General features: G+C 38.9%; 2 protein-coding genes and 1 pseudogene across 2 annotated transcripts in view; 2 read left to right on the top strand and 1 right to left on the bottom strand.

The window, feature by feature from the left end:
• LOC136179336 (NLR family CARD domain-containing protein 3-like) overlaps window positions 1-27,985 on the top strand; it is a 373,903-nt gene that overhangs the window by 136,114 nt on the left and 209,804 nt on the right.
• Window positions 1-27,985, top strand: part of LOC136179319 (NLR family CARD domain-containing protein 3-like) — an 84,995-nt pseudogene that overhangs the window by 31,870 nt on the left and 25,140 nt on the right.
• LOC136179239 (neurofascin-like) lies at window positions 13,820-15,101 on the bottom strand (the record flags this gene model as incomplete). The annotated part of the gene is made up of 1 exon (XM_065954966.1): window positions 13,820-15,101. A coding segment is annotated over one exon (279 nt), but the record flags the coding sequence as incomplete, so codon positions are not given.

The following is a 27,985-nucleotide window of genomic DNA, read 5'->3' on the forward strand; positions in this document are numbered from 1 at the left end:
ATTCTGTTGTTTATTGGAGTTCAGCACACAATCGGCAGCAAGCAGCTGTACATTAACATTTTTAAAACGGAGCCAGGAGAAGCTTCAGTTTTGATGCATGTACGGACAGCGGACCTTATCGCTCCCCCTCCCTCTATCTCTCTCTCTGGAGCTCTGAAGCTGATGTGATTCTGCTCTCTTTTGATGTCTTAACACTCCGTAGGAGTCGAGAGGGATTTTTTTTAAAAGGCAGTTTTGCTATGTTGAACGCAGAGACTTAGGCTATAATAAAGCGGCGCTGTTTGCACGGAGCCTGCAGATCGGCGCCTGCACTCTCACGAGCTCTCTCTCTCTCTCCCCCGCTCTCTCTCGCTCTCTCAGGCACGCAGCAATTTTATGAATTAATGAAAAATTAATTGAGAACAGGTTGGAAATATACTTGGGCCCAGGTATCGTGTTTGTGTGGGAAACACTGGAGACTAAATATTTCCAAACAGGTTGTTGGTATAAAGTTGTCATTTTTATTGTTCTGCACTTTTGTGTGTGCCAGTTCTAGCACTAGCCCTTATTAGGCCTACAGTGTGGCTGCCAGCAGTCAATAATAAATAATATTCTTTTTATGAATTAATTTGCCTCTTGCATGAAATGTGTGTAGAAATAGGCCTACAGTGTATTTTAACGTCTACCATAATGGTGGTTCTTGGAGAGCCAAATATTTTCGGAGGTGGTACGCAGGCTAAAAAGTTTGAGAACCACTGACCTAGAAGAAAGGAGAAAAGTCCAGGGGGCTCATCTATCAACAGTGTGTGAGCACGGATCTGTGCGTAATGAGGAAGAACATTCCCACACAAAGAGTGGAATTTATCAACTTGTTCTTTTACTTAGAAATGTGTGTAAATATAATAGAATAGAATATAATTACTTTATTGATCCCAAACTGGGAAATTGTGAGTAAAAAACACAATGTTAGCAAATCTAAACACAATATAATATTAAATACAAAGTAAATAAGTACTAAAACTATCAAAACTAAGACTGTGAATATATACAACCAGGATTTAACTAAGCATTACTAGTCTTAAATAGGAAGATTAGATATGGAAGATTGAATGTAAATGTGCAAAAACAGAGTTGTAAATGGACAGTATTGACACAAGTTAAAGTGCATGAGTGTAGACATATTATAAGCAGAAACTATACAATATAACGGCGAGTAGTTTGTAAATTTAACATGTGCAGAACAGATGACAGTATGGAGAGACAGATATTATCATGATGACAGTTCTCTGCGCGCATGAGGTGAGCTGTTGTACAGAGTTATGGCCTTTGGTAAGAAGGATTTCTTGTATGACAGCGAAGTTGTATCAGTCTGTTGGAGAAGCTGCTCCGCTGTTTGTCCAGTAGGGTGTGCAGAGGGTGATCAGGATTATCCATAATGGATAACAGTTTGTTCAGAGTCCTCCTCTCTGTCATGAGAGGAAAGAGTCCAGCTTGCAGCCTATCACAGAGCAGGCCTTCTTAATGAGTTTGTCCAGTCTCTTAGTGTCACCAGCTCCAATGCTGCTCCCCCAGCATAAGCACAGCTCTGAGCATGCTCACACACAGAATCTAGAGGTAGAACATTGAAACTACAAATAAAAAGCACCACGAGTGTCACAGCATGCCAGAATCCATCTCAACCTGGATGCATGTTCCCAGTTTTTTAAATTCAAAACACAAAATAAGTGATTTTGTGTGGTTTGAAACAGACCCGTTGCCTAATTGGTGTGAAAACCTTAAAAAGTCGTCTGTGACAGGCGTTACTTTGAAATGTTACATCATGGCTGGATTTGCATTATTAGATGATTTGGTGAAGCGTTCGCTCCGCAGTAAGTTCAAAAGAGCGCACTGATCTGTTTGGTCCAGCTTGTTCTGTTGGGAGAGCGTCACTGTTTGATTAATCCCCCAGAGAGAGTTGTGCCCCCGACCACGATGCAGGCGCGAGCCTGCAGGCGCGAGCCTGCAGGTTAAGAACATGGGATTTATCAACACTGATTACCTACCGATGTTCTTAACCAGCAGGCTCGTGCACGTTCGCGTAACTTATGTGGAAGTTGAGTTAAAACTCAGAACATCAGCGTTACAATAATGCTCATTAATCTCTCTCTCATTTCTAACATCTTAATTGGGGGATAAAAAAGTAATTTATCCTCTCAACATCCCAATGAAATGCTTATTTCTGTTTGATTTCATCCCCGATTGTACAGCCCATTAGCATTCCCTCAGACTTATTTGTATTTAATGTGTACCCTGAAATGACTCCAAAGTCTTTAATTACCTTCATTAGTACTTCACCTGACTGTTCAGGCTTATAGAAATAAATTCAGATATCATCAGCATACATTGCCAATTTGTGATTTTCTCCTGCTATAGATATCAGTGTTTCCTCTAGGTTTAAACTCTGCTAATGTTGAGAAGTTTCACTGAAGTCTGATCCAGTCAGTTAGTGATATTTGATAAGGGGGCGTGTCTGTCTGTAAAAAGACTTCCTGGAAGGCTGGTCTCAAGTTTCCTCGATCCTCTGTGCTGAAAATAAGAGACCTGAGACGTCCATCAACATGGCGGCACAGAACGACTTCCGGTTCAAGCGACGAAAAATAAGAGACATGAGGAGTAGCCATTCAGATTGAGAGCAGTTAGACATTCTTCATCAAACTGATTAGAGCAAAGTTAATGTTTGTTATTTTTCTGTTATTTGAAGTCAGAATAAATTCAGTTTAATGATCTCTGAAATATGACGTGAAGTTCTGTTAACTCTGCACCAAACAAAGAAATGTTCTTCAGAGGGACACTTGATGATGATGCCTTCAAGGACTCTCAGTAAACACATCACTCAACTGTCTGTGACATGATGATGATGCCTTTAAGGACTCTCAGTAAACACATCACTCAACTGTCTGTGACGTGATGATGATGCCTTCAAGGACTCTCAGTAAACACATCACTCAACTGTCTGTGACATGATGATGATGCCTTCAAGGACTCTCAGTAAACACATCACTCAACTGTCTGTGACATGATGATGATGCCTTCAAGGACTCTCAGTAAACACATCACTCAACTGTCTGACACGATGATGCCTTCAAGGACTCTCAGTAAACACATCACTCAACTGTCTGTGACACGATGATGCTTTCAAGGACTCTCAGTAAACACATCACTCAACTGTCTGTGACATGAGGATGATGCCTTCAAGGACTCTCAGTAAACACATCACTCAACTGTCTCTGACACGATGATGCCTTCAAGAACTCTCAGTAAACACATCACTCAACTGTCTGTGACACGATGATGCCTTCAAGGACTCTCAGTAAACACATCACTCAACTGTCTGTGACACGATGATGCCTTCAAGGACTCTCTGTCTCTTTAAACTTCAAGTCACCAACACGTGACCACGAGAGCTGAAAGGTGGCGTGCTACTTTCCACGCCCACTTCACTTCTGAGCAGGACTGAAGTCCCTGCTGCTCTTCATACTGGATGTTCTGTATCACTGATAATCAGAATAATCATGATAACGATGATATTATATGATCAGAATAATAATAATAACTTTATTTATACAGCAGCTTTCAAAAACACAGGTTTACAAAGTGCTTTGACAAACAGCAAAAACAAGAACAAACTAAAGCAAACACAGAAGAACATAAACAACAACAAGAACATAACAAATACTAAAAATAATTAAATACAATTCAACAGAAAAGAACCCAAAGTGCACGATACCCAACAGACATATAGAACCAGACCATCATAAGAACCATCATAAGAACCATCACAAGAACCATCATAAGAACCATCACAAGAACCATCACAAGAACCATCACAAGAACCATCATAAGAACCATCACAAGAACCATCACAAGAACCATCATAAGAACCATCATAAGAACCATCACAAGAACCATCATAAGAACCATCATAAGAACCATCACAAGAACCATCATAAGAACCCAGGAAACACAAGAACCATCATAAGAACCATCATAAGAATCATCATAAGAACCATCACAAGAACCATCACAAGAACCATCATAAGAACCATCATAAGAACCATCACAAGAACCATCACAAGAACCATCACAAGAACCATCATAAGAACCCAGGAAACACAAGAACCAACATAAGAACCATCACAAGAACCATCACAAGAACCATCACAAGAACCATCACAAGAACCATCATAAGAACCATCATAAGAACCATCACAAGAACCATCACAAGAACCATCATAAGAACCCAGGAAACACAAGAACCCAACAACACGAGCTGAGACCAAGAGGAGCAAAGATTTAAAAAGATGTAAGAAACTAAAAGAGCTAAAAGAAAATCAAAAGATAACAGCAATAAGAAGGTAAGAGCAGAAAAAGAAATAGAAACAAGTGGTTAAAGGATAAATAAAAACTATAATATTAATAATAATAAAAAGTATATATAAATATAAAACATAAATAGACAAAGTAAGTAAGATCATTAAGTTAAAACATAAGAGGAGTTAAGATAAGAGCATAAATAAAAGACAGTAAGAAGTAAAAGAAGATAAAAATAGTAAAACCAGTAAGAAAAGACATTAAGAAGACGACATCACATAAAAACAAGTCTGTAAAAGTACGTTTTAAGAAGGGATTTAAAAGAATTGAGGGAGTCTGCGAGTCTTATCTCCTCAGGGAGGTCGTTCCAAAGTCGAGGGGCCCTGACTGAAAAGGCCCGGTCACCTTTAGTTTTAAGTCTCGACTTTGGAACGACCAGGAGGCCCCCACCTGAGGATCTAAGACTGCGGGCTGGCTCATATGGTGTCAGTAGCTCTGTTATATAGCTTGGAGCGAGCCCCGTCCGTGTTTATCATGAATAATATAAAGAATCATCATGAAGTCTCTCTCAGAGTCTAATCTCTCATTTATGTCTTTTTATATCAACAGCTGGAGGTGAGTCTTTAAAGAGAGGATCCTGCTGATCACAGAGCTGGAAGCAGCAGCTGGTGTGTTGGTGAGTCTTTAACTGGGCTGTGTTACTGGGAGACTGACGGACCAATCACAGTGCAGATGACTCTCAGTGCTGCAGTCTGAGCTGCTCTGAGATCAGCTCCACCGTCACACACAGGACCATGACCTCGGACATTTTTCTATTCTCATGTTCTGAATTTAAACTGCTTCATGACTCAACGACCGAAGATGAACTCTTTGATTTGGATATAAATGTTTCTGTTGCAGCGCCACCCTGTGGACATGTGTAGTGGTGCAGGTTATTCATTGACTCATATTCACAGATAACAGTAGAAGTTGATTCCAGCTGTGCAAGTTAAAGTGTGAAGTTTTGCTTTTAACCACGAGTCGTTGGTCGTCTGATAATAAATCAGTCGTCTCTTTGTTGGATCAAAACAAAGAGGAGGCTTCACTGAGTTTTTAAAAGAACTACAAACAGGATGTCTGGATCCAGGTGCAGAGTCAGCACCTGAATATTTGATGTAATATGAGATGATATAAAAAGAGCTGAATAACATGCAGACTCAATCATTGATATTCATTCATCATGTCAGGGTAACAACGGACACGTTATCAAACTATCTTTATTTTTAACTTCTGATGTTTATTACACTTTGATGTTTGAACCTTCTGTTTTTATTATCTCAGGATTTTAAATAGAAATAAATTCAATCTGTGGAGGGTTTTATTTAAATAATAATTCATGTTTAGGTTCTGTTGCTGCTATCACTGCTTTCTGCCAGCAGGTGTCACTGTTTCCACAGTTTTCTCCCAGACTGATCGATCTGAAGAGATTATTTCTGTGTCAGGAAACACAAAGAAAGATAGATGATGCCAGCTCTTTTATTTGTTCTTATGTTTTTATATTTCATGTTCAAGTTTAATGTCTCTTTTTGTAATCACTGCCCCCTAGTGGACAGGAGTGTGGAGCGATTCAAAGGCAGAAAAAGAATCTTTGACTGGACTTCTGTAATGAAGTGAAGTGTGAAGGAAGTTGAGCTTTCTTTGAGTCTCTCTGTAGTTTGTAACTGAATACTTGGACTCTTCTTCACTTTAGAGGGAACATGTTCTCCACATTTCTTCAACACATTCTCTACGAGTTCCTCGTCTGATCTAATTAACCCCGTGTTTTAAGATGGGCTGGTGTTTCTGCTCTTGGTGTAAAGCCAGACACAGTGATCTTTCTGTCATGTTGTTCATGTGTGTTACTCTTGATAATTCACTCAAATAATGTCTCTATATTCTACAAGTGATTTACTTTTTAAATAACTGACACCATGTCAACACAAAGTTTCACTGCTACCAATCCGTCTCTTATACGACGGCCATGTTGCATTAAATAACATCAACCACTTCTGTTTATTAAATATCACAGTCTGGATTTTATTAAGGCTGTACATTAATCTTCTTTGAAATTAAACTTCATTTGACTCAAACATCAAGTTGGTGTTATTTTCTGATGTTTATGTTTTTGTCCTCTTGAGTCGTTTGTTTTCAGATGTTCATCAGGCTCCAGGTCCCATCGAGGAAAAGTTCATTCCTCATGATTTAATTCATGAAGCCGACCTGAAGTTTTGGATGACACAGTAAATATAGACTTTAGTTCAGTATATAATTCATGTCATTATTTTAGTTTCATTGTGGACAAAAAAAATCAGATTGGAGCATATTCCAGACAGACACAGCATGTCCCGGTTACCATAGTAACAGTCCCTGTAACCATAGTAACTCACTGTCCCTGTACCCTTAGTAAACCACTGTTCATGTTACCACGGTAACAGTCTGTCCCTGTGTAACTTTAGTAATTATAGAATTTCCCTCGGTATCAATAAAGTATCTCTGTAACTCACTGTCCCTGTAGGCTAACCTTAATAACACACTTTCTGTCTATCTGTAACCATAGTAACTCACTGTACAATATAATCTAGTTTGTTGAATAAAGAGAAGTTTTTTACGTCTTGTTTCTGATAATGAAAACATGTTTTGAACTAAATAAATCCACAGAAAGCGGAACAAAAGGCTGCCGCACCTCCACCGTCGGTAGGATACTTTATAGTGTGACACACAGCGGAAGGAAACAGCGCGAGCACCAGATTTGAACGCAGCTACATTTCCTCTCAGACTTTCCTGTTGTCCTAGTTCATCTTTTTTTAAAGTTTAATAAAACCACAACAACGTGTTCAGCTGAGAGTCTGAGAGAGTTTATCAACCAGCGACTAACGGCTGCTGCGGAAGACATTTTTGTAGTTTTTAAAAGAACTATCGTGGAGTACGAGGAAGAGATCGATCGTCAGCGCAGACTGCTGGATATCGTTTGGAAACCTCACATCATCTTACACAGAGCAGGGGAGGAGTTAACTAAATGATTTGAAATGAATATACAGAGATGTTTGATTAGTTTTGTTCCCAGTGGTGTTACTAAAACAGCGGAGTGGTGGGAACATTTAAAAAAAACTGATTTCTAAGCCTAACCATTAAGTCGTGACATTAGCATATTTGTTATTTTCTCCTTTAATAAAACATAAACGCCATCAGTGACGACTGAACTATTTGAATCCCTCTAATGTATCTTCTTCATATTCTGTTGTTAATATTTTGAATGGTCTGCTGATGCAAAGTGGAGCCTGAAGAAGTGAGTATACTCTGAATTAGTCCCTAAATGTTTTAAGGGTCCCGTCCTAATCGGCCTCTGTTGTAATCAGTGACATGGAAAACTCCTGCAGATTTAGTTCAGCTAATAAATGAGCCTTTTGTTTTTACACACTGACACTCTTCTGCTGCTCGACTTAAAGGAGTAGAGATTGTTATGAAGTCAACATAAAGCTCAGAAGAGGAGCAGATCTGATCTTTTTAATGTTGACAGACTTCAGACTGAAACACCTACATGCCTTTACGTCTCCTCATTCCTGAGCAGTGTTAGAGGTGATGTGTTACATCTTTGGAGACTTTTATGTTATGTTAACATGTATGGACCGGACCCTGGAATTAGAAGTGCTCACTTTAGTAGGGGTCCAGATAATGGCACAACGTGCTGTAGTTTGGTACCATAGCTTTGGTACGTGTCCCTAAATATTTCACATATTAAGTCGCTCACCTCTAAAATATTTGTACAATAATTGTAAGAGCAGCGGGCTACCTTTTGCTTCTAACTGTTATTTTTGCTTTGTGGTGAAAAATGAGAGAAAAAGTGATGAAAAGTTCAAAAACACTCTTTGACAGGCCCTTTAAACATTTCTTCTGCATCATATCTGGATATCTTTACCTGTAATAGTCGGTTTTGGAGTACCTCTGTAAACCTTTCATGACTTTACAATATAAAAGCAGATGTTTTATGAAAGAAGTCTCGCGAGAAAGTGGGAGAACGCAGGTAAGCCTATATTTAAATTAAACAATTTACTTGTAAAACTACAAGTGTTGAGACTCATCTCACAGCTAAATACATCTGTCATGTTTTAATGAATTATTATAAAATCTCGGGTTTCTTTCCAGATGAAAACGTGACAAACCGAAACATGACGTCCTCGTCCACGAGATTTAAACTTAATATTTACAGTCTGAGGTTTGACCGTTAGCTCGAGTCCTCTTTTAAATCTAACTGTTTGTTACTCACCTCATGAAGAGTTGTTTTCATCCTCTCCAGTGAAGAAAATCTCCCTCAGGTGAACCCGGAAGTTGTCCGAAGATAGAAACGTATTAATTATTCGGTCTACTTTCAGGTGAGCATCAATCAGCAGCAGTAACGTCCCGCCAGGATAAAGTGGCAGGAAGTGACGTCAGAGAAATATGAAAGGTTTTGTAAAAATAGATGGACCTTATGAAATTAAATAAAAAATGCGCAATTCATTTCTCTTTACTACGGAGCCCTTGAAGTCCAAAAAAGTAAAAAAATAAATAAATAAATAAAAACTTGTGCGCACAATATATACATTTTCTTTTTTCTTTTACTTTTTAGGACTTCAGGGGCTCCTTACTTTCCCGTTTAAATATATAATTACAAATAAAATGAAGTAATTTCTATTTAAAATATTACATAAATACAATCCCGTGACAACTAATACTAAATGTGTGTTTGTAAACATTTCCTTCCTGTTTTCAAAAGATGAACCTTTTAAAATTAAAAACTATTGAACACCTTCTTTTGCAGTTTTCATGACACTGCTTTTTTTGTTTGATTTAGAAAAATACCTTTAAGGAAACTTGGAAAAAATATAAATCCTACAAGAATTGACTTTTTAATTAATTTTCAAGTCCAATTCATCAGCAAATAAATATTAATTAATCTGTTTTTTTATGTGGGCAAAATATTAAATTCATAAAACTAAATGGCTGAACAAATAACCCTCCTTTTATAGTTTAAAACTACAGATGTGAAAAACCCTGAACAGTAAAAGTGGTTTAGTTAATTGATTGATGGATGTTTGTGTTGTACAGTTATAATTATGTTCAATGTTTATAGTTGTCCTTATTGTTGATAAAAAGACGTGTAGATGTCTACAACATATTGAACATGTCTGTCCATGCATTTGATGTTCATGACTCTGTAATGGTAATTTCATCCAATAAAAAATAAGTATAGAAAAGTTTGATTTATCCTTGACTTATTTAGCCTTATTAGTGTTTTTGCTTTTATTATCTTTATCTTTAATGTTATAACTTTTGTACACTGAGAGCACAGTTACCAAAGACAAATTCCTTGTGGTGTGTGTCTCAGCATACATGACCAATAAAGCTGATTCTGATTCTGATCTTTGCAATGAAAATGAAATGTTGCTTTAAAAACGAGACAAAAGCTCAGAGATGAACAGAAGCACCAGGCGTCAGGAGGTAGAGAAAAGGAGATAGCTTTACTATAAAGAAGGCGTCGCTAGCAGAAGTTGCAACATCTCATCATACACGCATACATGGTGAATATATTTATGCCATTTTCTGTTGAGTATGTACCTTACAAAAGCTGTTATTTTTGCGTGTCGAAGCGAGACTTTGACGAGCTGCTCTGATACACATGGTAAAAACAAGAAGATGCTAACATGAGAAGTCATACAAAAAGCCAAACAGCATGTGATCAATCATTTTTTAAAAATCCAGTCGCAAATCTCGTATGTGCACCGGTCAAATTCTAAGACATTGCAGCATTTTGAAACTGAGACACACGAGAAGCTGACAGTTTCTTTTTCTTTTCCTCCATGAAAGGTGAGCTGAGGTGACGCAGACAGTAAAAAGAGACGCTCAGCTCCGTGTGCACCTTCAATTTATCGTGCACAAAACAAAAAGGACAAGAAAAAAAAAAGCACTGAGTTTCAGCAAGTATGCATAATTCTCTTTTCTTTGTAATATAGCCAGTTTACAATATCCCCCCCCCCCTGCTGTGATCCACTTGAAGGGGAAAGAGAAAGGCCATGTGGGAAGAGCAGGGTGCAGGTTTCCAGACCAAATCCAGGAGAAAAAAAAACTTCCAGTGAGTTCTGTGAGAAAGTTCAGACTTTTGCTCCCAATCCAGTTTTTGATTTTTTTTTTTTCTTCCTGTTTTCTTCTATGTCAGCACCGTTTTTCTGTTTTTTGTTGTTGTTGAGGTTTCTGTGCTAGGTGCAAGAGTGAACATACTGAGAAACAAATGACGACAGAGAAACAAAACAGCCAGCTGATTCAAACTCAGGATATTGCTTTGAGTTTCTGCAGAAGGAGAGAAGGGGAACGCAGGATTTTAGACGAGGGGATTAGAGGGCAGAGAGGATGGGAAATTGGAGAATAATCTGTGAATCAGATTTTATTTGAATGCATTTTCTGGATGTGCGTATATGCTACCTCCCATGTCAGGGGCCTTCTTCAGGTTTTGCAGAGTCAGCACTATTTCAAGTGTTCCTGCAAATTGAGACAAAAACTGCAGCTGACCTTTGTCCAAATATGGTCATAGGAAGGAGGCTCACTTACATGTGACCCTTCTGAACTTTGAAGTTCCTGTGTGAAACTTTAAACAGGATTTAAATAAGAGATGAATATATTTGCACTGCCTCTTTCAGAGTTAAATGGATGGTGAAGCAGGAAGTGGATATCTGTGTGACTGACGAGATGCTATCGCAGCAACGCGTCAAGCAAGATAAAGATGTAACAAGCCTGTCAAAAATATAAATATGGTCACATGACCTCTAAGAAAGTGAAGGCAACTGACTAACCAAAAGTCAGGTTGATGTCAGCTTCTTAAATTTAGTCTAAAATGATGTCACGTCCACCTTTATTCCCTTGAAATGGGAGGAGCTATACTCCAGCATCGCAGGCCTGTTAGCTGAAAGGCATTATGGGAAGAGTTATGGGAGTGTATGCGGTGGTCTCAGAAAGATGTAGACACTTGAAAGGGGGGGAGGGGGAGGGGGTTTGTTCAAATATCTCAGAAAACGCTCGATTCTTCGGCCTATACTATAGCAGCTTGAGTTCGACGTAGCTACAACTGCAGGAGCACTTACATCTTATTTACATCATAGACAATCTAACGTATTCCTCTCTCACAATATAGAATCCAAACCATCATCAAACGAGGGAGCGATCGACTCGCCACAGTCAGAACCAGATTCAACAAAAGTCAAAGAGAAAAGGGGCGACACGGAGTGAGGGGGTGATTCTTGTTTCTTCTTCAGAGTGCAAATGTTAGTCAAAGCTAGCTGACGGACTGAACCGTCCAGACAGAATTGTCACTTTTTTATTTCCTTTTATTTCCGGATAAAGCATTTTTTATTTTTTTTACTCTGGGGGAATCGACCTTTAAATATTTACAAGGATAAGAGATTTTGTTTCAGGACTTACACGTACAGAACATGAGTCAAATAAATAACAAGTACAGATATGAAGTTCCTGTGTGCTGGAGGAGTTATGTTACATAAATCTGAATAACACAGATGAGCGTTAATACATCATGAGTAGGAGGAGAGCAGCACGATACACAGATCATCTTTCACTGGACGCTGACATGTTGTTGTTGTTTTGTTTACAGAAAACATGTGGGACATACTGAAGAGTTGAACGCTTCTCATGACGACACATCTTTGATTTTGGCTGTTTGACGATGATCAAAAATGTGTTCATAACAATAATTAAATTAAAGACTAATATATTAATACTATCCACATGATGTCATAAATAGAAATATAAAATAAATATGTAAAATACAATGTGAGCTGCAGCTGCTGACCGCAGTAAAGATCTATGTTGATTCAGGGTTTCATAGTGCCGTTAGGTAACAGTTTGAGTTCGAGCACCCGGTGAACGTTAAGTATCAAACTGAATAAAGACGTTCAAGCATCATCACCGACAGTCCATCAGTCTGCTAAACAGAGCGACGTCATGACAACATGTGACTTCTACCATCTTGTTCTGGTACTCAAACTGATTTCTTCTTTTTCTTTCTCTGCTAAAGAAACGAAAAGGTAAGCTGACACGCTTTTTTTTTCTCTCCAAAGGTGGCTGTGAATTCAATGTTTATATTTTCATGCTGTGAATCTTTTCTCAAACTTTAATTCAAGGTTTCTATGTGGTCTTTTATTTATTTTTTAAATTGATTGAATTCATTAAAACTACAGGGGAAGGAAAGAGGAGGTCTTTGTGCTGAGGTGTGTTCAGACTAAAGAGTTCAGGAGCGTTAGACGTGGTTCCCATTGCATATCAACTAAAATACTGTAAAGACTTGAAAATCATGTTTGGGGCGCCAGGGGCCTAGCGGTTAGGTTGCACCCCATGTGCGGACACTATAGGCCTCCAAGTGTGCAACCCTGGGTTCAAGTCCAACCTTTGGTACCTTTACCTCATGTCATTCACTTCTCTTTCTCCCTGATTCTCTTCTCTACCCACTGTCCTCTGAAGAACAGGAACAGAAAGAACTCTCAGTAGAAGTTGATGTTATTAGCTCCCTGACGGCTAACAAATGCACACAAGCTCTTTAGAATTTGTCTGAGGTTTTTCCACTTTAAAGGTCACATATTCTCCTCCTCTTTAACCAGTTTAAATAAGTCTCAGAGCTCCTCAAAACATGTGTGTGAAGTTTCTTGTTCTAAATCCACTCTGATCCTGTATTTGATCATGTCTATAAACCCCTCTATTTCAGCCCTGCTCAGAAGTGGCTGTTTCTGTGTCTGTACCTTTAAATATGTAAATGAGCTGTGTCTGACCACGTCCCTTCTCTGGAAGGGCTTGGGTGTACTCGGTGCTTTTCTCGCTCCATGTCCTATTGTTTACGATGAGAAGGCAGACTCAGAGGGCAGAACAAACACCTAGCTGTGGGAGTGTCACCCACCTGGGGGAGGGGCTACTGCCCTTTGTGATGTCATTAAGGGAAAATCTAATAATCCAGGGCAACCTTTTAGTCTGAACACACCTAAAGGATCCCAGCCTCTCATGCTGCATTCATGTCCTTTGGGAAATATCATATCAGAAGTTTTCTGCTTGGAACTAATATAAATCTGTTCAAATGGGACCTAAAGACGGATCGGGAACTTTGTGGTTGGATCCAGAGAATACTCTTGCATGAATCTTGACATATTTTTAAATCTCTTTCACCCGTCGTTAGTGATTTTTTTTTTGTTTGTGGATTGACAATGCAATGCTTGATTTGGTATAAAAACACACTTTAAGAAGTATTGCTCACCAGTTCATGCGTGTAACGAAACCTCTAAAAGCCGACAGCTCCTAAAGGAAGCCCGCTGTAGTTGTTCCCATTTGACATGAATGCAGCATTAGCCTGCATGCTAACTAGGAAACCACCGAGTCGTAGTCTACTGTCGTTCCTCAAAACAAAACTACATTTCCTCTTTGCGTCCTTCTCGTTTCTCTTGCACTAAGTTTCTATAATGCTCTAAAAAATAATCATCTTTAGATAAATGGGGCTTCGTTATAACACACTGTAAAAGGGGGCTCGCTGCTTGTGGTAGAAATAGCCTTCTGTTGTTTTTTTTAACATCTGCACTACAACATTGGATTAGAGGTAAGAAAAACATCGTACAAGGCAAAGTGATTAAAAGCATGTGATTAAGCCTGCAAGTGGTAAAAAAAAAAGAAACCCAAAGTGTGTACTTTTACAAACCAGATTGAAACCAAAGACTGGTGTTGAGGAGGTGATAGTGCATAGATTTGCATGGCACTAAAAGGCGTGCCAGGACTGAATACAGCACTCGATGACTCGTCTACCAGCTGTGGAAAAAACTGAAATCTTTCACTGCGTAAATATCAATATGATAAACATATCTTCCGGCATCCTGTGGAGTTTGATGATTAGAAGCTGATATGTTACAGGACGGGGTGTGAGTGTGTGTCGGGGGGGACCTCGTGTGGCGTCTTAACGGGGGATGCTACACAGAGGGGTTTTTTCGAGGGGGAAGGAGCGCACAGAAGCGGTTTGAAGATGTTTTAGAGCAGAAACAAACCGAAGAAAAAAAATCTCTAAAGGACGCTTGTTGAGGCCTCCGAGAGCTGAAAGCTGCCCTGAAGGCACACTTCAAGTCTGTGTGGGTAAAGGGCAGGCAGAGAGCACAGAGGGGAAACCAGTACTGTCCACTTTGTCCAAGCGTCACCTCCCAACGGGCCGTTCTCATCGAGCTGGAAACTTCAAAATAAAGGCTTGTGGTCTAACTCCACTCCTGTTTTCCTCCCGGGTCTTTATAAGCAGAGGAAAGCCCACGCCGCCTCCAGACAGGTCCTGCTGCGTCTACTCTGTGTTAGTGTGTTTCATATATTAATATATTTATGTGTGTGTGTGTGTGTGTCAGGTGTGTGGTGTCAGGGTTTGTCGGAGCAGGTGTCATCTAGTCCCCCCCCCCCCTCCCCGTGTTGCTGCTACAGCGCTACGCCAAGGAGTAGATGGCGTTGACGGGCGAGGTGGCCTCAGAGCTCTCGTTGCCCTCCGTCTCGTCCTTGTCCTTCTTCACCGTGTACTGGCCGATGAAAGAGCCGTCCTCGTTGAACTGGCCGTCGCCGCCCTCGCTGTAGTCCACCAGGCTGTCGTCGCTTTCCTTCACGTTGCCGTCCAGCGACGTCTGGCTGCCCTGCAGAGGTTTGTTGTCCTCGTCGCTGCTGCAGAAGGGGGAGGGGGGAGGAGGAGAGTTAGAACGGGAGCGGGGTGATGTTGAATACCGTCAGCTGGAGGTGGGACCGTTTCCTTTCCATCGGCAGAGGTTAGTCAGGCACAGGAGAGTGAAAAGTTAAGGGGATTGCAGGTAAAGAAATGATGTTAAAGTCATTTTTTAGGCTTTTCTCTTGAAAACTCTTCATCAAGTGTTTGTCGAGGTCACACACTCAAATTTGTTTAATGTTCATTTCTTTTCCATGTTTGATTTAAAGGATAGGTTTGAATAGTTTTAATTCTACATCCTATACTTCTGGTACAAAGTCTTAAAATGGGGCAACATGAGAGCATGAGAACATGGGAGCATCATACCATTTAGAATACACATGCTCAAAAGAGTCAAACACATTAAATTCTGCTATTCTAAAATAATTTATTTTTGAATAGTTAAGGACGAGACCTCTCGTTCAGTATTCATGAAGGATTTGGAGGGCCAAGGTCTTTGTTAGTTATAGATGGATGGATCCTTTATTGTCATTGCAGATCACTACACAATGAAATTCAGTCCAGCCTCAACCCCTTGACAATCTTTGCAAACATTATTTTTCCAAGATGGCAGCACCTGCTCTGAGTGGTTTGGCAGGCTCCACTCATGTGCAGAAATCTTTTAACATCGCTGTTTTTAATCTCTTTTATCTAGGCCTACTCTGGAAGATATTTTTTCTGGCCTTTAAAGTTTCTGCATGTTATCTTGAAACTGTGCATGAAAAGCAAAGGCAAACATGGACAAAACAATACCAGCCTCCACCTTCTCACCTGTGGCTTTCTTCTACTGCTGCCTGTTTTAGTCACCTGCAATGCACCTGAGACTCAGGCCACAAAAGCGCACCATCCTCACTATGTTACCGATCCACTGGGCATTTTAGCCGAAAAATCACAACTGAATCTCTTTGGATTTGGTTATGTCGCAGTCTTCACGCGGTTTCTTAAGGATGGCCGTGCTCAGGTGCTCAAGCCAGTACTCACAACTACAATCAGGCAGAAGAACAGCCCGTCTTCAGCCAAAATACTACTACTGCTGCTACTACTATCGGGAGATATCCATCTAAATCCCGGGCCCCTTTTCCGCCTAGCAGCCAATCCGACGTTGCAAGATATCAGCCCGATGCAGTCAGAATCACCCAAAGTGTCTAAACCTCTCCAACCGGTTATTACATCCACAACCCCCCCGCAACTCACCCTGACTAGTCCAGTCATCGATGCTGGAAACGGCGCGCTGGGTTGTCGGGAACCAACAGGTGCTCTGGGAGAGCCTGCCGGGCTTGTTCCATCCCTCGGGCTCGGACGGGAGCTTGGAGCGGAGTCATGATGCAGCACTTGTTGACCGCTGGTACTGACATTGGGGTGAGTTCGGTGCCTCGTATTTATCCATACAGTACGCCTGATATCTGTCATCCTCATGGTGAACCCCCGATGACAGCTGACGAATGTCAACAAACACGGAGTCCCGTGAGGGCCAAAATACACTTAACTAATCGCGCAAAACTGAAACAGAGGCAGTTAAGACTCTTAACTGTGAATCATGCCAAAATCATCTGGAACTCTGAAACTAAACCCAAAGGAATCCTGGGAGGACATATAAATATCAGAAGCATACTACCAAAAATAGACCAGATACGAAATGTACTTATTGATTCTAATCTGGATTTTTTGTGTATATCTGAGAGTTGGTTAAATCCCAATGTTCCTACCAACCTTATTAACAGACCAGAATACACAGGCTACAGGAGAGATAGGCTTAAGGGAAGGGGAGGGGGTGTTTTAATTTATATTAGGGAGCATTTTAAATGCCTAGAGCTTGAACTGAATTCAAACTTGGAGTGCATGGGATTGAATGTAATTCTCTCTCCTAACATGAAATGTAATATTGCTGTGCTTTACAATCCTCCATCACATGATGTACATTTCTATAATGAACTGAAGAAGCTTCTTTCTGTTGTTGACAACTCTTGTGAATGTATGTTGTTTGGGGATTTTAACATTAACTGGTTGGAAAAAAGTGGTAAATCAAAATTAAAGCCAATTATGGAGAAATTTAAATACAAACAGCGGGTTGATAGACCAACTCGAATCACAAGAAAGACTGAAACCCTTATTGATCTAATTTTTACAAATAGACCAGAGAGAGTAACAAAAATATACAATCTCATTACTGGCCTTTCGGACCACAACATGACACTGATGGTAAGAAAGCTAACTAGAAAACACCTAATCCACCACAATAAAACAGAAAATCTAATTTTAACAACAGCAATTCCCAAGTCAAAAATAGCTGACTTTGAACATGATTTGAAGGAAGTCAACTGGGAACAGGTAACTAAAGAATCAGATCTAAACCACAGTGCAAACATTTTTGCCTCTACCCTATGTGAATTATTAAATAAATACACAAAAATCTGGAAAAGTAGACCCAAGAAATACTCTCTTCCATGGATTAATAGTGATATCCTTCAGATCATAAAAAAGCGAGATCTTGCTCTTAAAAGGTCTCTAATAACTAAAAACAACACTGACCACCTTATTTACACTGGCTTGAGGAACAAAGTGGTGTCTGAACTGTGCAAGGCCAAGACAAATCACTTCTCCAAACTCATTGAAGAGGCCAGTGGCAGTAGTTCTAAATTGTGGCAACACATAAACAAACTAACTAACTCCAGTAAGCAAAAGCACCCCAAAATAAACTGTCTTAAAGTCTGTGATAATTTAATTCATAGTAACGAGTCTATTGCAAATGTTTTTAATAGCTTTTTTATTTAGAGCGTACAAGAGTTAGCGAGTCATTTCAAAACTACAGAGTCATCTCCTGAAGAACCTGACCATGATCGCACAGACTCCTTTTGTATAAAAGTGGTATCACATGACAAAGTTAAAAAGATGATTTTTAACATGAGTAACTCCATGTCAAAGGATATTCATAGCCTTCATGATGCATTAATCAAAAAACACCAGAGCTATTTGTTTGAGCCAATTACTTACTTAGTCAACCTGTCAATACAAACAAAAAAATTCCCAGATAGCTGGAAAACTGCAATAATTACCCCAGTTTTTAAATCAGGAGACAAGGACATAGCAAGTAATTACAGGCCTATTGCTATTCTCCCTGTAGTCTCAAAGATTCTGGAGAAGATTGTAGCTGAGCAATTGATGGAACATTTAGAGTCTAACCAATTGCTTCATCCACAGCAGTTTGGGTTTAGACAAAAATATTCCACTGAAACAGCAAACTGCTATTTGCTTGAAGATATTAAAGCTCCACTGAATAAAGGAAGTGTTGTTGGGGCAGTGTTCTTGGACCTGAAAAAGGCCTTTGACACTGTCAATCACACTATTTTACTGAATAAATTAAAGCAATTCCAAATGTCATCAGAAGCTCTGCAGTGGTTTAAATCTTACCTGGGGGGGAGACAGCAATGTGTTAGGGTCAATGGGGTGAAGTCTCATCTGCATGCCAACAGTATGGGAGTACCACAAGGGTCTGTACTTGGTCCACTGTTGTTCTCAGTGTACATCAATGACCTATCAAACTGCTGTCCAGGCACCAACTGCCAGATGTATGCAGATGATACCGTTATCCATGTGTCCACTAACCAGCTAGCTTAGCAGGTGAGCACCTAACAGAGGCATTACGTAATGTTTCCAAATGGCTCGAGTTGTCTCATTTAACTATTAATGTTAAGAAAACTGTTGCCATGTGCTTCTCCATACGTAACAGATCTGGAAACGATGTATTTGATGTACGGATTAAGAATGAAGCAATTGAAGTAGTAAAAGAAGTTAAGTATCCAGGCATCATCATGGATGAGAATTTAAAATTTGACAGTCAGTATAAGTACATTGTGAAGAAGGTCAAACCAAATCTAAATTGTTTTTGTTTTATTAGAAGGGATATTTCATGTCAAACTGCCAAATTATACATGCATGCAATGATTTTTTCACATCTGTCATATTGCATCACATTATGGTCCCAAACTTCTCCAACTACATTAAAACCTATTGTTTCTTTATATAAGCAGACAATAAAAGTCATGGACCAGAAACCTATGAGATGGCATCACTGCGGCATTTAAAAAAAAACACAACCTTTTAACCTTGGACAATTTTATGGATTTTAGTAACCTTAAACTGTTTTTTAAATGTGTGAATAATCATGTGTCACCACTGTTATCTGAATTAGCCATTAGGCGTCGGAGCTCTCGTAGGGCAGTCACACAAGCCTCCGTCAGCGGTAATTGTCTTGTCCCAATGTACAAGACATCTTTTGGCCAGTCTGCTTTCTCTGCAAAGGGGGCAAAACTTTGGAACTCTCTGCCCACTGGCATAAAATTAGAGAGCAACAGTAATGCTTTTAACAGAGGACTCAAACAATGGCTAAAATCAAAACAACAGTGCTCACATGAATAGCTTCTGACTGGTTTATTGTTTGATCATACTGCCTTTGCTCTACGGTTCTATTTATTTATTCTCCCATTATTGTTTTCTCTGTTATATCGCTTTTCTCCCTATCTTAATTGTTTTCCTTTCTAAAGCCTCCTGTGGACCGGTGTTGAGAACTAGCATGCTTGCTAAAACACTTAAACAATGCATCTGGTATTCCAATGTATCTGTGATGTCCATGCCAAATAAAGTCTATTATTATTATTATTACTTTAACAAAATATTTTTAAATAATTAAAAGATATAGAAAGTAAGCAAGTTTATGGCACATAAGGATGATTTTTACAAAATCAAGAAAAAGAAGCTGTCATGTGTTACCAGAGATTGTAGTCTTTCAAAAACCAACCTCTTCTTCATCATTCCCCCCACAAATTAAAAAATAAATGCATATGCTCAATAATGATATTAGAATTAAGTCTTCTCATGGGAGATAGGAGCTCAGCTGTTGAGTAGATAATACAATTACATTATAAGGAGTTGGATTTTATTGCAATCCCAATTGTTAGATAGATGTAGTTGTTGGTGTTCATAGTCTTTGTAATTTCATATGTATGTTCTACGAAAATGTTAATGTTTGTAATAAATGTAAAAAAATGTCATCAATGTAATTTTTTATTCGTGAAAGATTATTCATATTTGAAAAATGCTTGTATGTGTGTTTATTGCAAAATATTAAAAGTGTAACATGTAGCTCTGAAAGAGCGTATCAAATTGGTACTGTCACATTTAAAACACTGCAGAGAGCTGTGCTGTGTAAGGGAGCTTGACAGTGGATTTCTCCGAAAGCACACAGTAAAAGTACTTCATAGTACCCGTGCATGTAGTCTTAGAAGTCTTAAGTCCAACCATATCAGAATCATGGTGTACTTATGTAAGAAATATATATATAATTATTGTTTTCTCCAAGAAAACTTTTTTTTTTTTTAATTGTGAACACCTTATTTTGAAAAACGGAAGTTACGGCAGACTCGCAGAATTATTCTCACACTAACTTCCCCGACCTCCGAAGCTATTCCCTGAACAGTATTCTGTTTCCTCCCGTTTCATACACGTGTATCTCATAGTCAGTTTTATGGTCAGACTTCGGCATTTAGCACTTGACGTCATCGCTCTCTCTGTCTGTTACTCCTGCTCGCTCTGGAGTCCGGAGCATTTACCATAAAGATCAGAATACGTGGGCACTTCAGATTTAGGGGCGGCTCACTTCACCATGTAAACTCGAGGAGCGGCTGGCTTGACCGCAATAATCAGCTGGCTATCCAGCGCGAGCCACATGCGTAAATGGATAAGAGGGGAGATGACTGCTAGAAGTCAGAGACGTCGTATTTAAGTTTATGTTCTGCTTGTTCAACAGTCGTTTGATGTATAGATATTTTTAACATTCAGAGAGGATTTGATTTGCAGTTTGAATCTTCTTTTTTTTCTTTTGGCGCTCGTGATTTTCCTTTGGCGCTGGTTAAAACCTCTTTGGGGGGCGCCAAAGAATTCTCTCTGCAGGAAAAACCCTGATATTGAAGCAGCCAAACTGCTGTTAGTCTCTGGAAACAGTCTCAGACGGTTTGCTGGTTTCTGAGTGTAAATTGATGATATTTAACTTTAAGTGTGTTTAAAAACTCTGATTGTTGCTGGATGTGTTTAAACTTTTATCTGTTCGTCGTTCTAAACTTGTTAACATTTGGTTTAATGTGTCTGTAGAATTTGAGTCTTTATGTGATAATAATATAAGACTATGTTTGCCAAAATAAATGTTTAATTCACTTAGATTAACTTCTATTCTTCTTTTGAAGAAATTATTGATGTTGTTAAAGATTTTGAGTAAGAACTCAACAGACTACAACAATATTGATATGACATTGGTGAAAAGTATAATTAACTCTGTGATAAAACCTTTCACATATATCTGCAATCAATCCCTGAAAAATGGTGTCTTTCCAAATAACATGAAAATTGCGAAGGTTATACCAATATATAATTCCTGAACACATTTTCTTAAACTACAGACCGGTCTCTTTACTGCCACAATTCTCCAAAATACTGGAAAAACTATACTATGTAAGACTACATGATTTTATTACTAAACACAATATACTGTATGATCAACAGTATGGATTTAGAAACAACAGGACCACCTCAATGGCACTCATAGAATTTGTAGAAGAGATCACAACAGCCGTCGAAACAAAGATTATGCCGTAGGAGTTTTCCTGGATCTTCAAAAAGCATTTGACACAGTTGACCATAACTTATTACAAATAAAACTACAGAAATATGGAATCAGAGGAGTTGCACTCACTTGGCTCATCAGTTACTTAGACAACAGATATCAATATGTTCAAATCAATCATGCTCAATCACAACAGAAGAAGTTAAAGTGTGGAGTTCCCCAAGGTTCAGTGTCGGGGGCCATTATTATTTCTTCTGTACATCAATAACATATGTGAAGTCTCCTGTATTTTAAAAACTATTTTATTTGCAGATGACACAAATTTACTATGCTGTGGGGACAATCTGGAAAAACTTTTGGATACAGTGGGAAATGAATTAAAGAAACTGAAGAGTTGGTTTGACTCAAATAAACTAACATTGAACTTAAATAAAACCAAATTTATCATCTTTGGGAACCGATCAACTGGCTTGACCAAGAAACTTATGATTAATGATGTGGAAATTGAAAGAGTGGCTGAAATAAAATTTCTTGGAGTTATTGTAGACAATAATTATTTATTTATTTTTATTTTACAGGGACATATTAATAAACATTTCAGTAAATATGCCGAGTTAGCCAAAAGGCTCATTTTCATCTGTTGTCCCTGGCCAGATTTTATAAAAGGCTCCCTAAAAAAACAAAACAAATTCAAACATTGCTAAAAGCTACAAAAACAAGTATTAGTAAAAGCACGTATCCAATAACCTCATAAAAAGTAAATGTAACGTGCACACAACAAGACAACATGTAACACAATATACAATAAACAAGTAGAAATTACAAATTACAGAAGGCCACATAAAAAACATTGAGTGAGCTATACCTGAAGCTCACCTCAACAGACAACTAACACGCAGGCCACATTCATTTAAAAAACAGCACACATTCATCAACAACCAGACACAAGGGGGCAGCAGCGAGCGGAACAGGTTTAGTGCTGGCAGATGTGGTTATCAAATAGCCAGTGTTTCAGATGTGAACTAAATGAACGATATGTGTTGCTCTCTCTGATAACTGTTGGGATGTTGTTCCATTCACGTGAGGCTGGAACAGAAAAGGCCGACTGACTAAAAACACACTTCCTTAGAGGAATAATGCAGTCGCCTCTTGAGACACCCCTCCTGAAGTGATGTGTGTTTGTTCATATGCTTACAAACTCTCTGAGTGGGGGAGGGGCCAAACCATGTGAGATTTTATAAAGGAGCATTTTTGTGTTTAATCATGTTCTCCCAGCTCAGGAGGTTGTATTTTCTGAGGATTGAACAGTGGTGGAATTGCTTCGGTTTTTTGTCTAAAACTTTTATTGTCTGTTTATACAAAGACTGTAGTGGTTTTAATGTGGTGTGACTTGCCTGAGACTAGCTTGTCATACAGTAGGTCATATATGAGAAAATCATTGAATGCATGTACATGTTGGCTGCTTCAGTAGACATGGAGTTTCTGATAAATCTGAAGTTGGCAAGGTTAAATTTAATTTGTTTACAGACTTTTTTTTACATGTGCTTTAAAGTTCAGGTTGGAGTCAAGTACAATGCCAAGGTATTTGAATTCTTTTACAATCTGTAGTTTTTCTCCTGACACAAGTATATCTGGATCGGATATCTGGTTTGAGTCATTTGTTTTAGTGAAGAACATACCAACAGTTTCAGACACGTTAAGTTGGAGACAGCACTGATTAAGCCATGCTGTAATTTTGACCATTGCGGTTGTTAGTTTTGAAGCAACTTCTGCTTTTGTTAAACCACGCACATACAAAACTGTATCGTCAGCATACATTTGAATGTTAGCCTCAGGACACACAGATGGCAGGTCATTTACATACAAGCAGAATAAAAGTGGGCCCAGTATAGAAACCTGCGGAACGCCCGTGGACAAGGAGAGGGCGTCAGATTGATAATTAAGTATTCACACACTTTGAGAGCGGTTGGAGAGATATGATTCTACCCATTTAAGTGCATCAGCAGAAATTAAAGGTGGATAACTTAGATAGAAGAACCCTGTGATTTACAGTGTCAAATGCTTTTCTGAGATCCAGAAAGACAGCACCAACAATGCCACGGTTATCTAGCAGTGATTTGATTTTTTCAATGAAGAAGCAGTTAGCTGTCTCTGTTGAGTGGTTGGATCTGAATCCAAACTGCATTGGATGCAGGTGATAAGAGCTGTTGTTCAGGTGATGTATAATTTGCTCAGCCGCTGATTTCTCTGCAACTTTAGACATAATAGGAAGAATGCTGATGGGCCTATAATTGCAGGGTGAATGGGGATCACCAGATGTGTACATTGGTGAAATAACGGCAGATTTCCACACCCTTGGGAATTCACCCTGTGATATTGAGAGATTAATGATTTTGGTGATGGGTTTGGCTAATGCTGCGCCAAGATCCTTAACCATTGTTGTGTCCATCCCAAAATCATCTTTTGCTTTTGATGGCTTGAGGGATCTAATAATTTCTGTGATCTTTGATTCACTAACATTTATAAAATGGAAAGCTGGCTCTGTTTTGTTTGCCAAGCACAGATTAACCTGCTTAGCAGAGAAGCTCTGTGCAATAGTTGCTACAGAATCGACAAAGTATCAATTAAGAGCTCCAGCTACTTCAGCTGGGTCCTTAGTCAGGTTTCCATTCAGGCTAAGTTCAATTTGTTTTCCTACTTTGGTTTGTTGACCCAGGAGCTTTTTTAACTGACTCCATATTAATTTAGAATTTCCCCTCGCCTCATTAATTATTGTCATAAAAAAATCAGCCCTAGCCTTCCTCAACCCTGCTATCACCTTATTTCTTAACATGGCAAAATGAATTTGTCGTGGAACAATCTGGTCTTAATGGCCATTTTCAGTGCCAGATCTCGCTCTTTCATCAGTTTTAAAATATCTGCATTTATCCAGGGAAGACTGTTCTTTTTATTCCTATACTTAAACTTACGAGAAAATTCTGTGTTGACACTATGCACTTTACTTGAGAATATTTGACTGGCCTCCTGCAAGTTTTTTCCGAAGAGCGAATCATTCTAATTGACGCTATTTATAGTGTTTTTAAAACATTCCTGCTTGTTCTTAGGAATTCTAAGAGATTCATTCTCTTTGGCAATTGAGGGGCTAAATCTCGTTTTTGTTAATTTTCTGATCACCAGAATAAGATTGTGGTCAGATATCCCAGTGATCATATTGAGAGATTTAGTAATTCTCTCAGGTCTGTTACTAAATACCAAGTCAATCTGAGTTTATTATCCTGGAAATCACACATACAATACATTAAGGCAAAAATATCAAAATCTATTGCAATTTTATTTAAAGTGAAAGGGCTGTTAAATCAACAGTCACTTTACACGTTGCACTGCTCCCTAATACTCCCATATATTAGTTAATGTGTGGAAGTAACTACAAAACAAATACAGAACCAGTGTTCATTCTCCAGAAAAGAGCCATAAGAATTATAACTAACGCCAACTACAGAGAACCAACCAACCCACTCTTCATCAAACTGAAAACACTGAAACTTAACGACTTGGTCGACTTTAAAACCACTCAAATCATGTACAAAGTTAAAAATGATCAGATACCGAACAGTATCCAAAAGTTTTTTCAGCAGAGGGACAGTAAACACAATCTCAAAGGAATATTTATGTTAAAAAAACCAGCAGTAAGGACCAACATGAAACTACACTGTATTACAACGAAGGGTGTTGATTTATGGAACAGCTGCAGTGATGAAATTAAAACATGTAAAACATTAGGACAGTTTAAACACATTTTCAAGAATAATATATTTAACAAATATAAAATTGAGCAGTCAATGGGAAAAATTGAATCAATATCAGTTGTAAGGTCTGTACCGTCTACCAATTGATGTGTGTAATACATTATATCTGTTGCTTTTGTTACTTCATTATCTGTATTATTCAACTTTATTTTTGAAAGCTTCGTCTTGGATTCATTTATTAAGCTAAAAAGATAAAAAGGGTAGGACTGGATAAGTTATTTAACTTCATCCTACACCCTTTTCGAACATGGACTGGTTAAGGAGAAATAATCGAGCCACTACAGAAAGTCTGCTTTGATTGCTGTTTGCTTTGTTTGTAATGTATATTTTATTTTATTTTAAAAACATGTTTGAAATAAAATTTAAAAAAAAAAAAAATAATAATAATAATGTTTGACATTTTAGTGATGTTGCTTATGTTCTTTTTAAAATCAGAATTCATGTTGTGAATGGTCTGAACCACTGGGCTTTATACTAGCAGAATTTATATAAAAATAATAATTGTATCCAACCTTTTCCAATTTGTTCATTACTTGTGAATAACATTCGGTTCCAACTGAAAAAGGCTCTGAGACCCACTTTTGGGTCCCGACCCATCTGTTTAGAAACACCACATTTTCCCAAAAGATGCAGAGGGCCCCCAAATGACTAAATCTGCCACTGGTTATACATGTGGGGCTGATGTTCCCTACACAAACCAAACTGTCCCTGGGATTAAGTGAACATTATTGTTGCCATAGTAACAAAGGGATCAAACCCAAAAACAAAGCAGCATAGGGGCTAACAGTCTGAAAACCACAACTATTGCTGAAGATGATCCCAGCTCACTTTGTTTAGTTTGCTAAACCTAGTTAGCTTGGATTAATGCTTTTTACTTTGAACCCAGCAGAGGGAGACGATCACCAAGAAACCTGAACTTACAAAAGTCATCACTGTCTCAGTTCCAGGAAATAACAAGAAGGGGAGGTGTTCTGAGAGTCAGAGCTTAGACTCCATTTTGAGTGGACAGAGCAGAAGGACAAAGACGTGTGAGACAGGGTGAGTTTAATTCAACATTATTATGACTTTACTGTTTAAACCTCTGGTTCATCAGTTAATGAAGCAGGTTCATGCTGAGTAATACTTTAAAACTGATCACATACAGAGCAGGATCAGCTCTGTGAATGTGGACTACTTCCTCTTTTCAAAATACATTTTGTGTACACACACACACACACACACACACACACACACACACACTCACACACACACACACACACACACACACACACACTCACACACACACACACACACACACACACACACACACACACACACACACACACACACTCCAGTGTTTCCCCTAGGTTTAAAGCTCTGGGGGGGGTCCTGCGAGTTGTTCCTGCAACTCGCGCTGGATAGCCAGCTGATTACTGCGGTCAAGCAGTCAATCATCAACCTGTGTGTCTGTGAGACACAACCACACACACCCAGACCACCGCTGGTGTGTGTGTGTGTGTGTGTGTGTGTGTGTGTGTGTGTGTGTGTGTGTGTGTGTGTGTTTAGCGCCCAGGAAGCTGAACTACATTAGTTTTGTATTTCAGCTGGATGTCAGCGTGGTACTGTAATCTCTGTTCACTTTAAATCTAAGCCTGCTGTACGGGTTGTGCCTGTTAGTATTTATTTTCACATAATCATTCACTTGAATCATTTTGTGGATATATCATTTTAAATCTGTCGACCATCTAAGGGTCATTGGTTTAGGTCTATGTGGATGTAACAGTTTGTGTAAGACTCTCATAGCAGCAGATCTATTTTTGGAGAGGAGCCGAGTGTATGTTGTGAGCTTAAATGACTTCAATGTAGATATCTGACAGTTTCAAGTGAAGGTAATGTCACCTCTCTAGCCTTTTAGAAGTCTTCCCAAATGGTAAAAGAATTTGTAGGCTGTACCAGCTAACAGAATATAACAGGACCGTTAACATGAAAAGTTTGTCAGCCATTTGTGTTCTGTTGCTGTTGTCTGACCTCGGCCCAATAAATTCTAAGATAAGCCACTGTCTGTTTCACCATTTCATCATTGGACATTTCCAGCAGAAACATCATGGCGTCATGATGTTCTTACATGCTTTTATATTTTGATATCTTTTTCTCTATATGGGTAATGTGCAATATATGTTGTGTTTTATACATGGGTCTGTACTTTTCTGTTGACATGTCGATGTGTTTTTCTATTGTTTTTATGGATTCTACTGTGAGGCCGCTGAATGTGTGCAGCACTTTGAGCCCAAGACAAATGTCTGAAGTTATAGTATTTACAGCTGCTCCTTTGAGCCCAAATCAACGCCACAGCGCTCTTCTTTTCATCATGTTGGACTTGAGACAGCGAGGCGTCAGTTTAAACACACCTGAAGCTGGTTGACCCGCTGTTAAAGAGATGCTAGTCTGTGCTCTGTTAATCATGTTACACCAAGCAAAGCCATTCCAGCATATAGAGCA

Source organism: Labrus bergylta, chromosome 5, assembly GCF_963930695.1.
Source record: "Labrus bergylta chromosome 5, fLabBer1.1, whole genome shotgun sequence".
Classification (NCBI taxonomy): domain Eukaryota; kingdom Metazoa; phylum Chordata; class Actinopteri; order Labriformes; family Labridae; genus Labrus; species Labrus bergylta.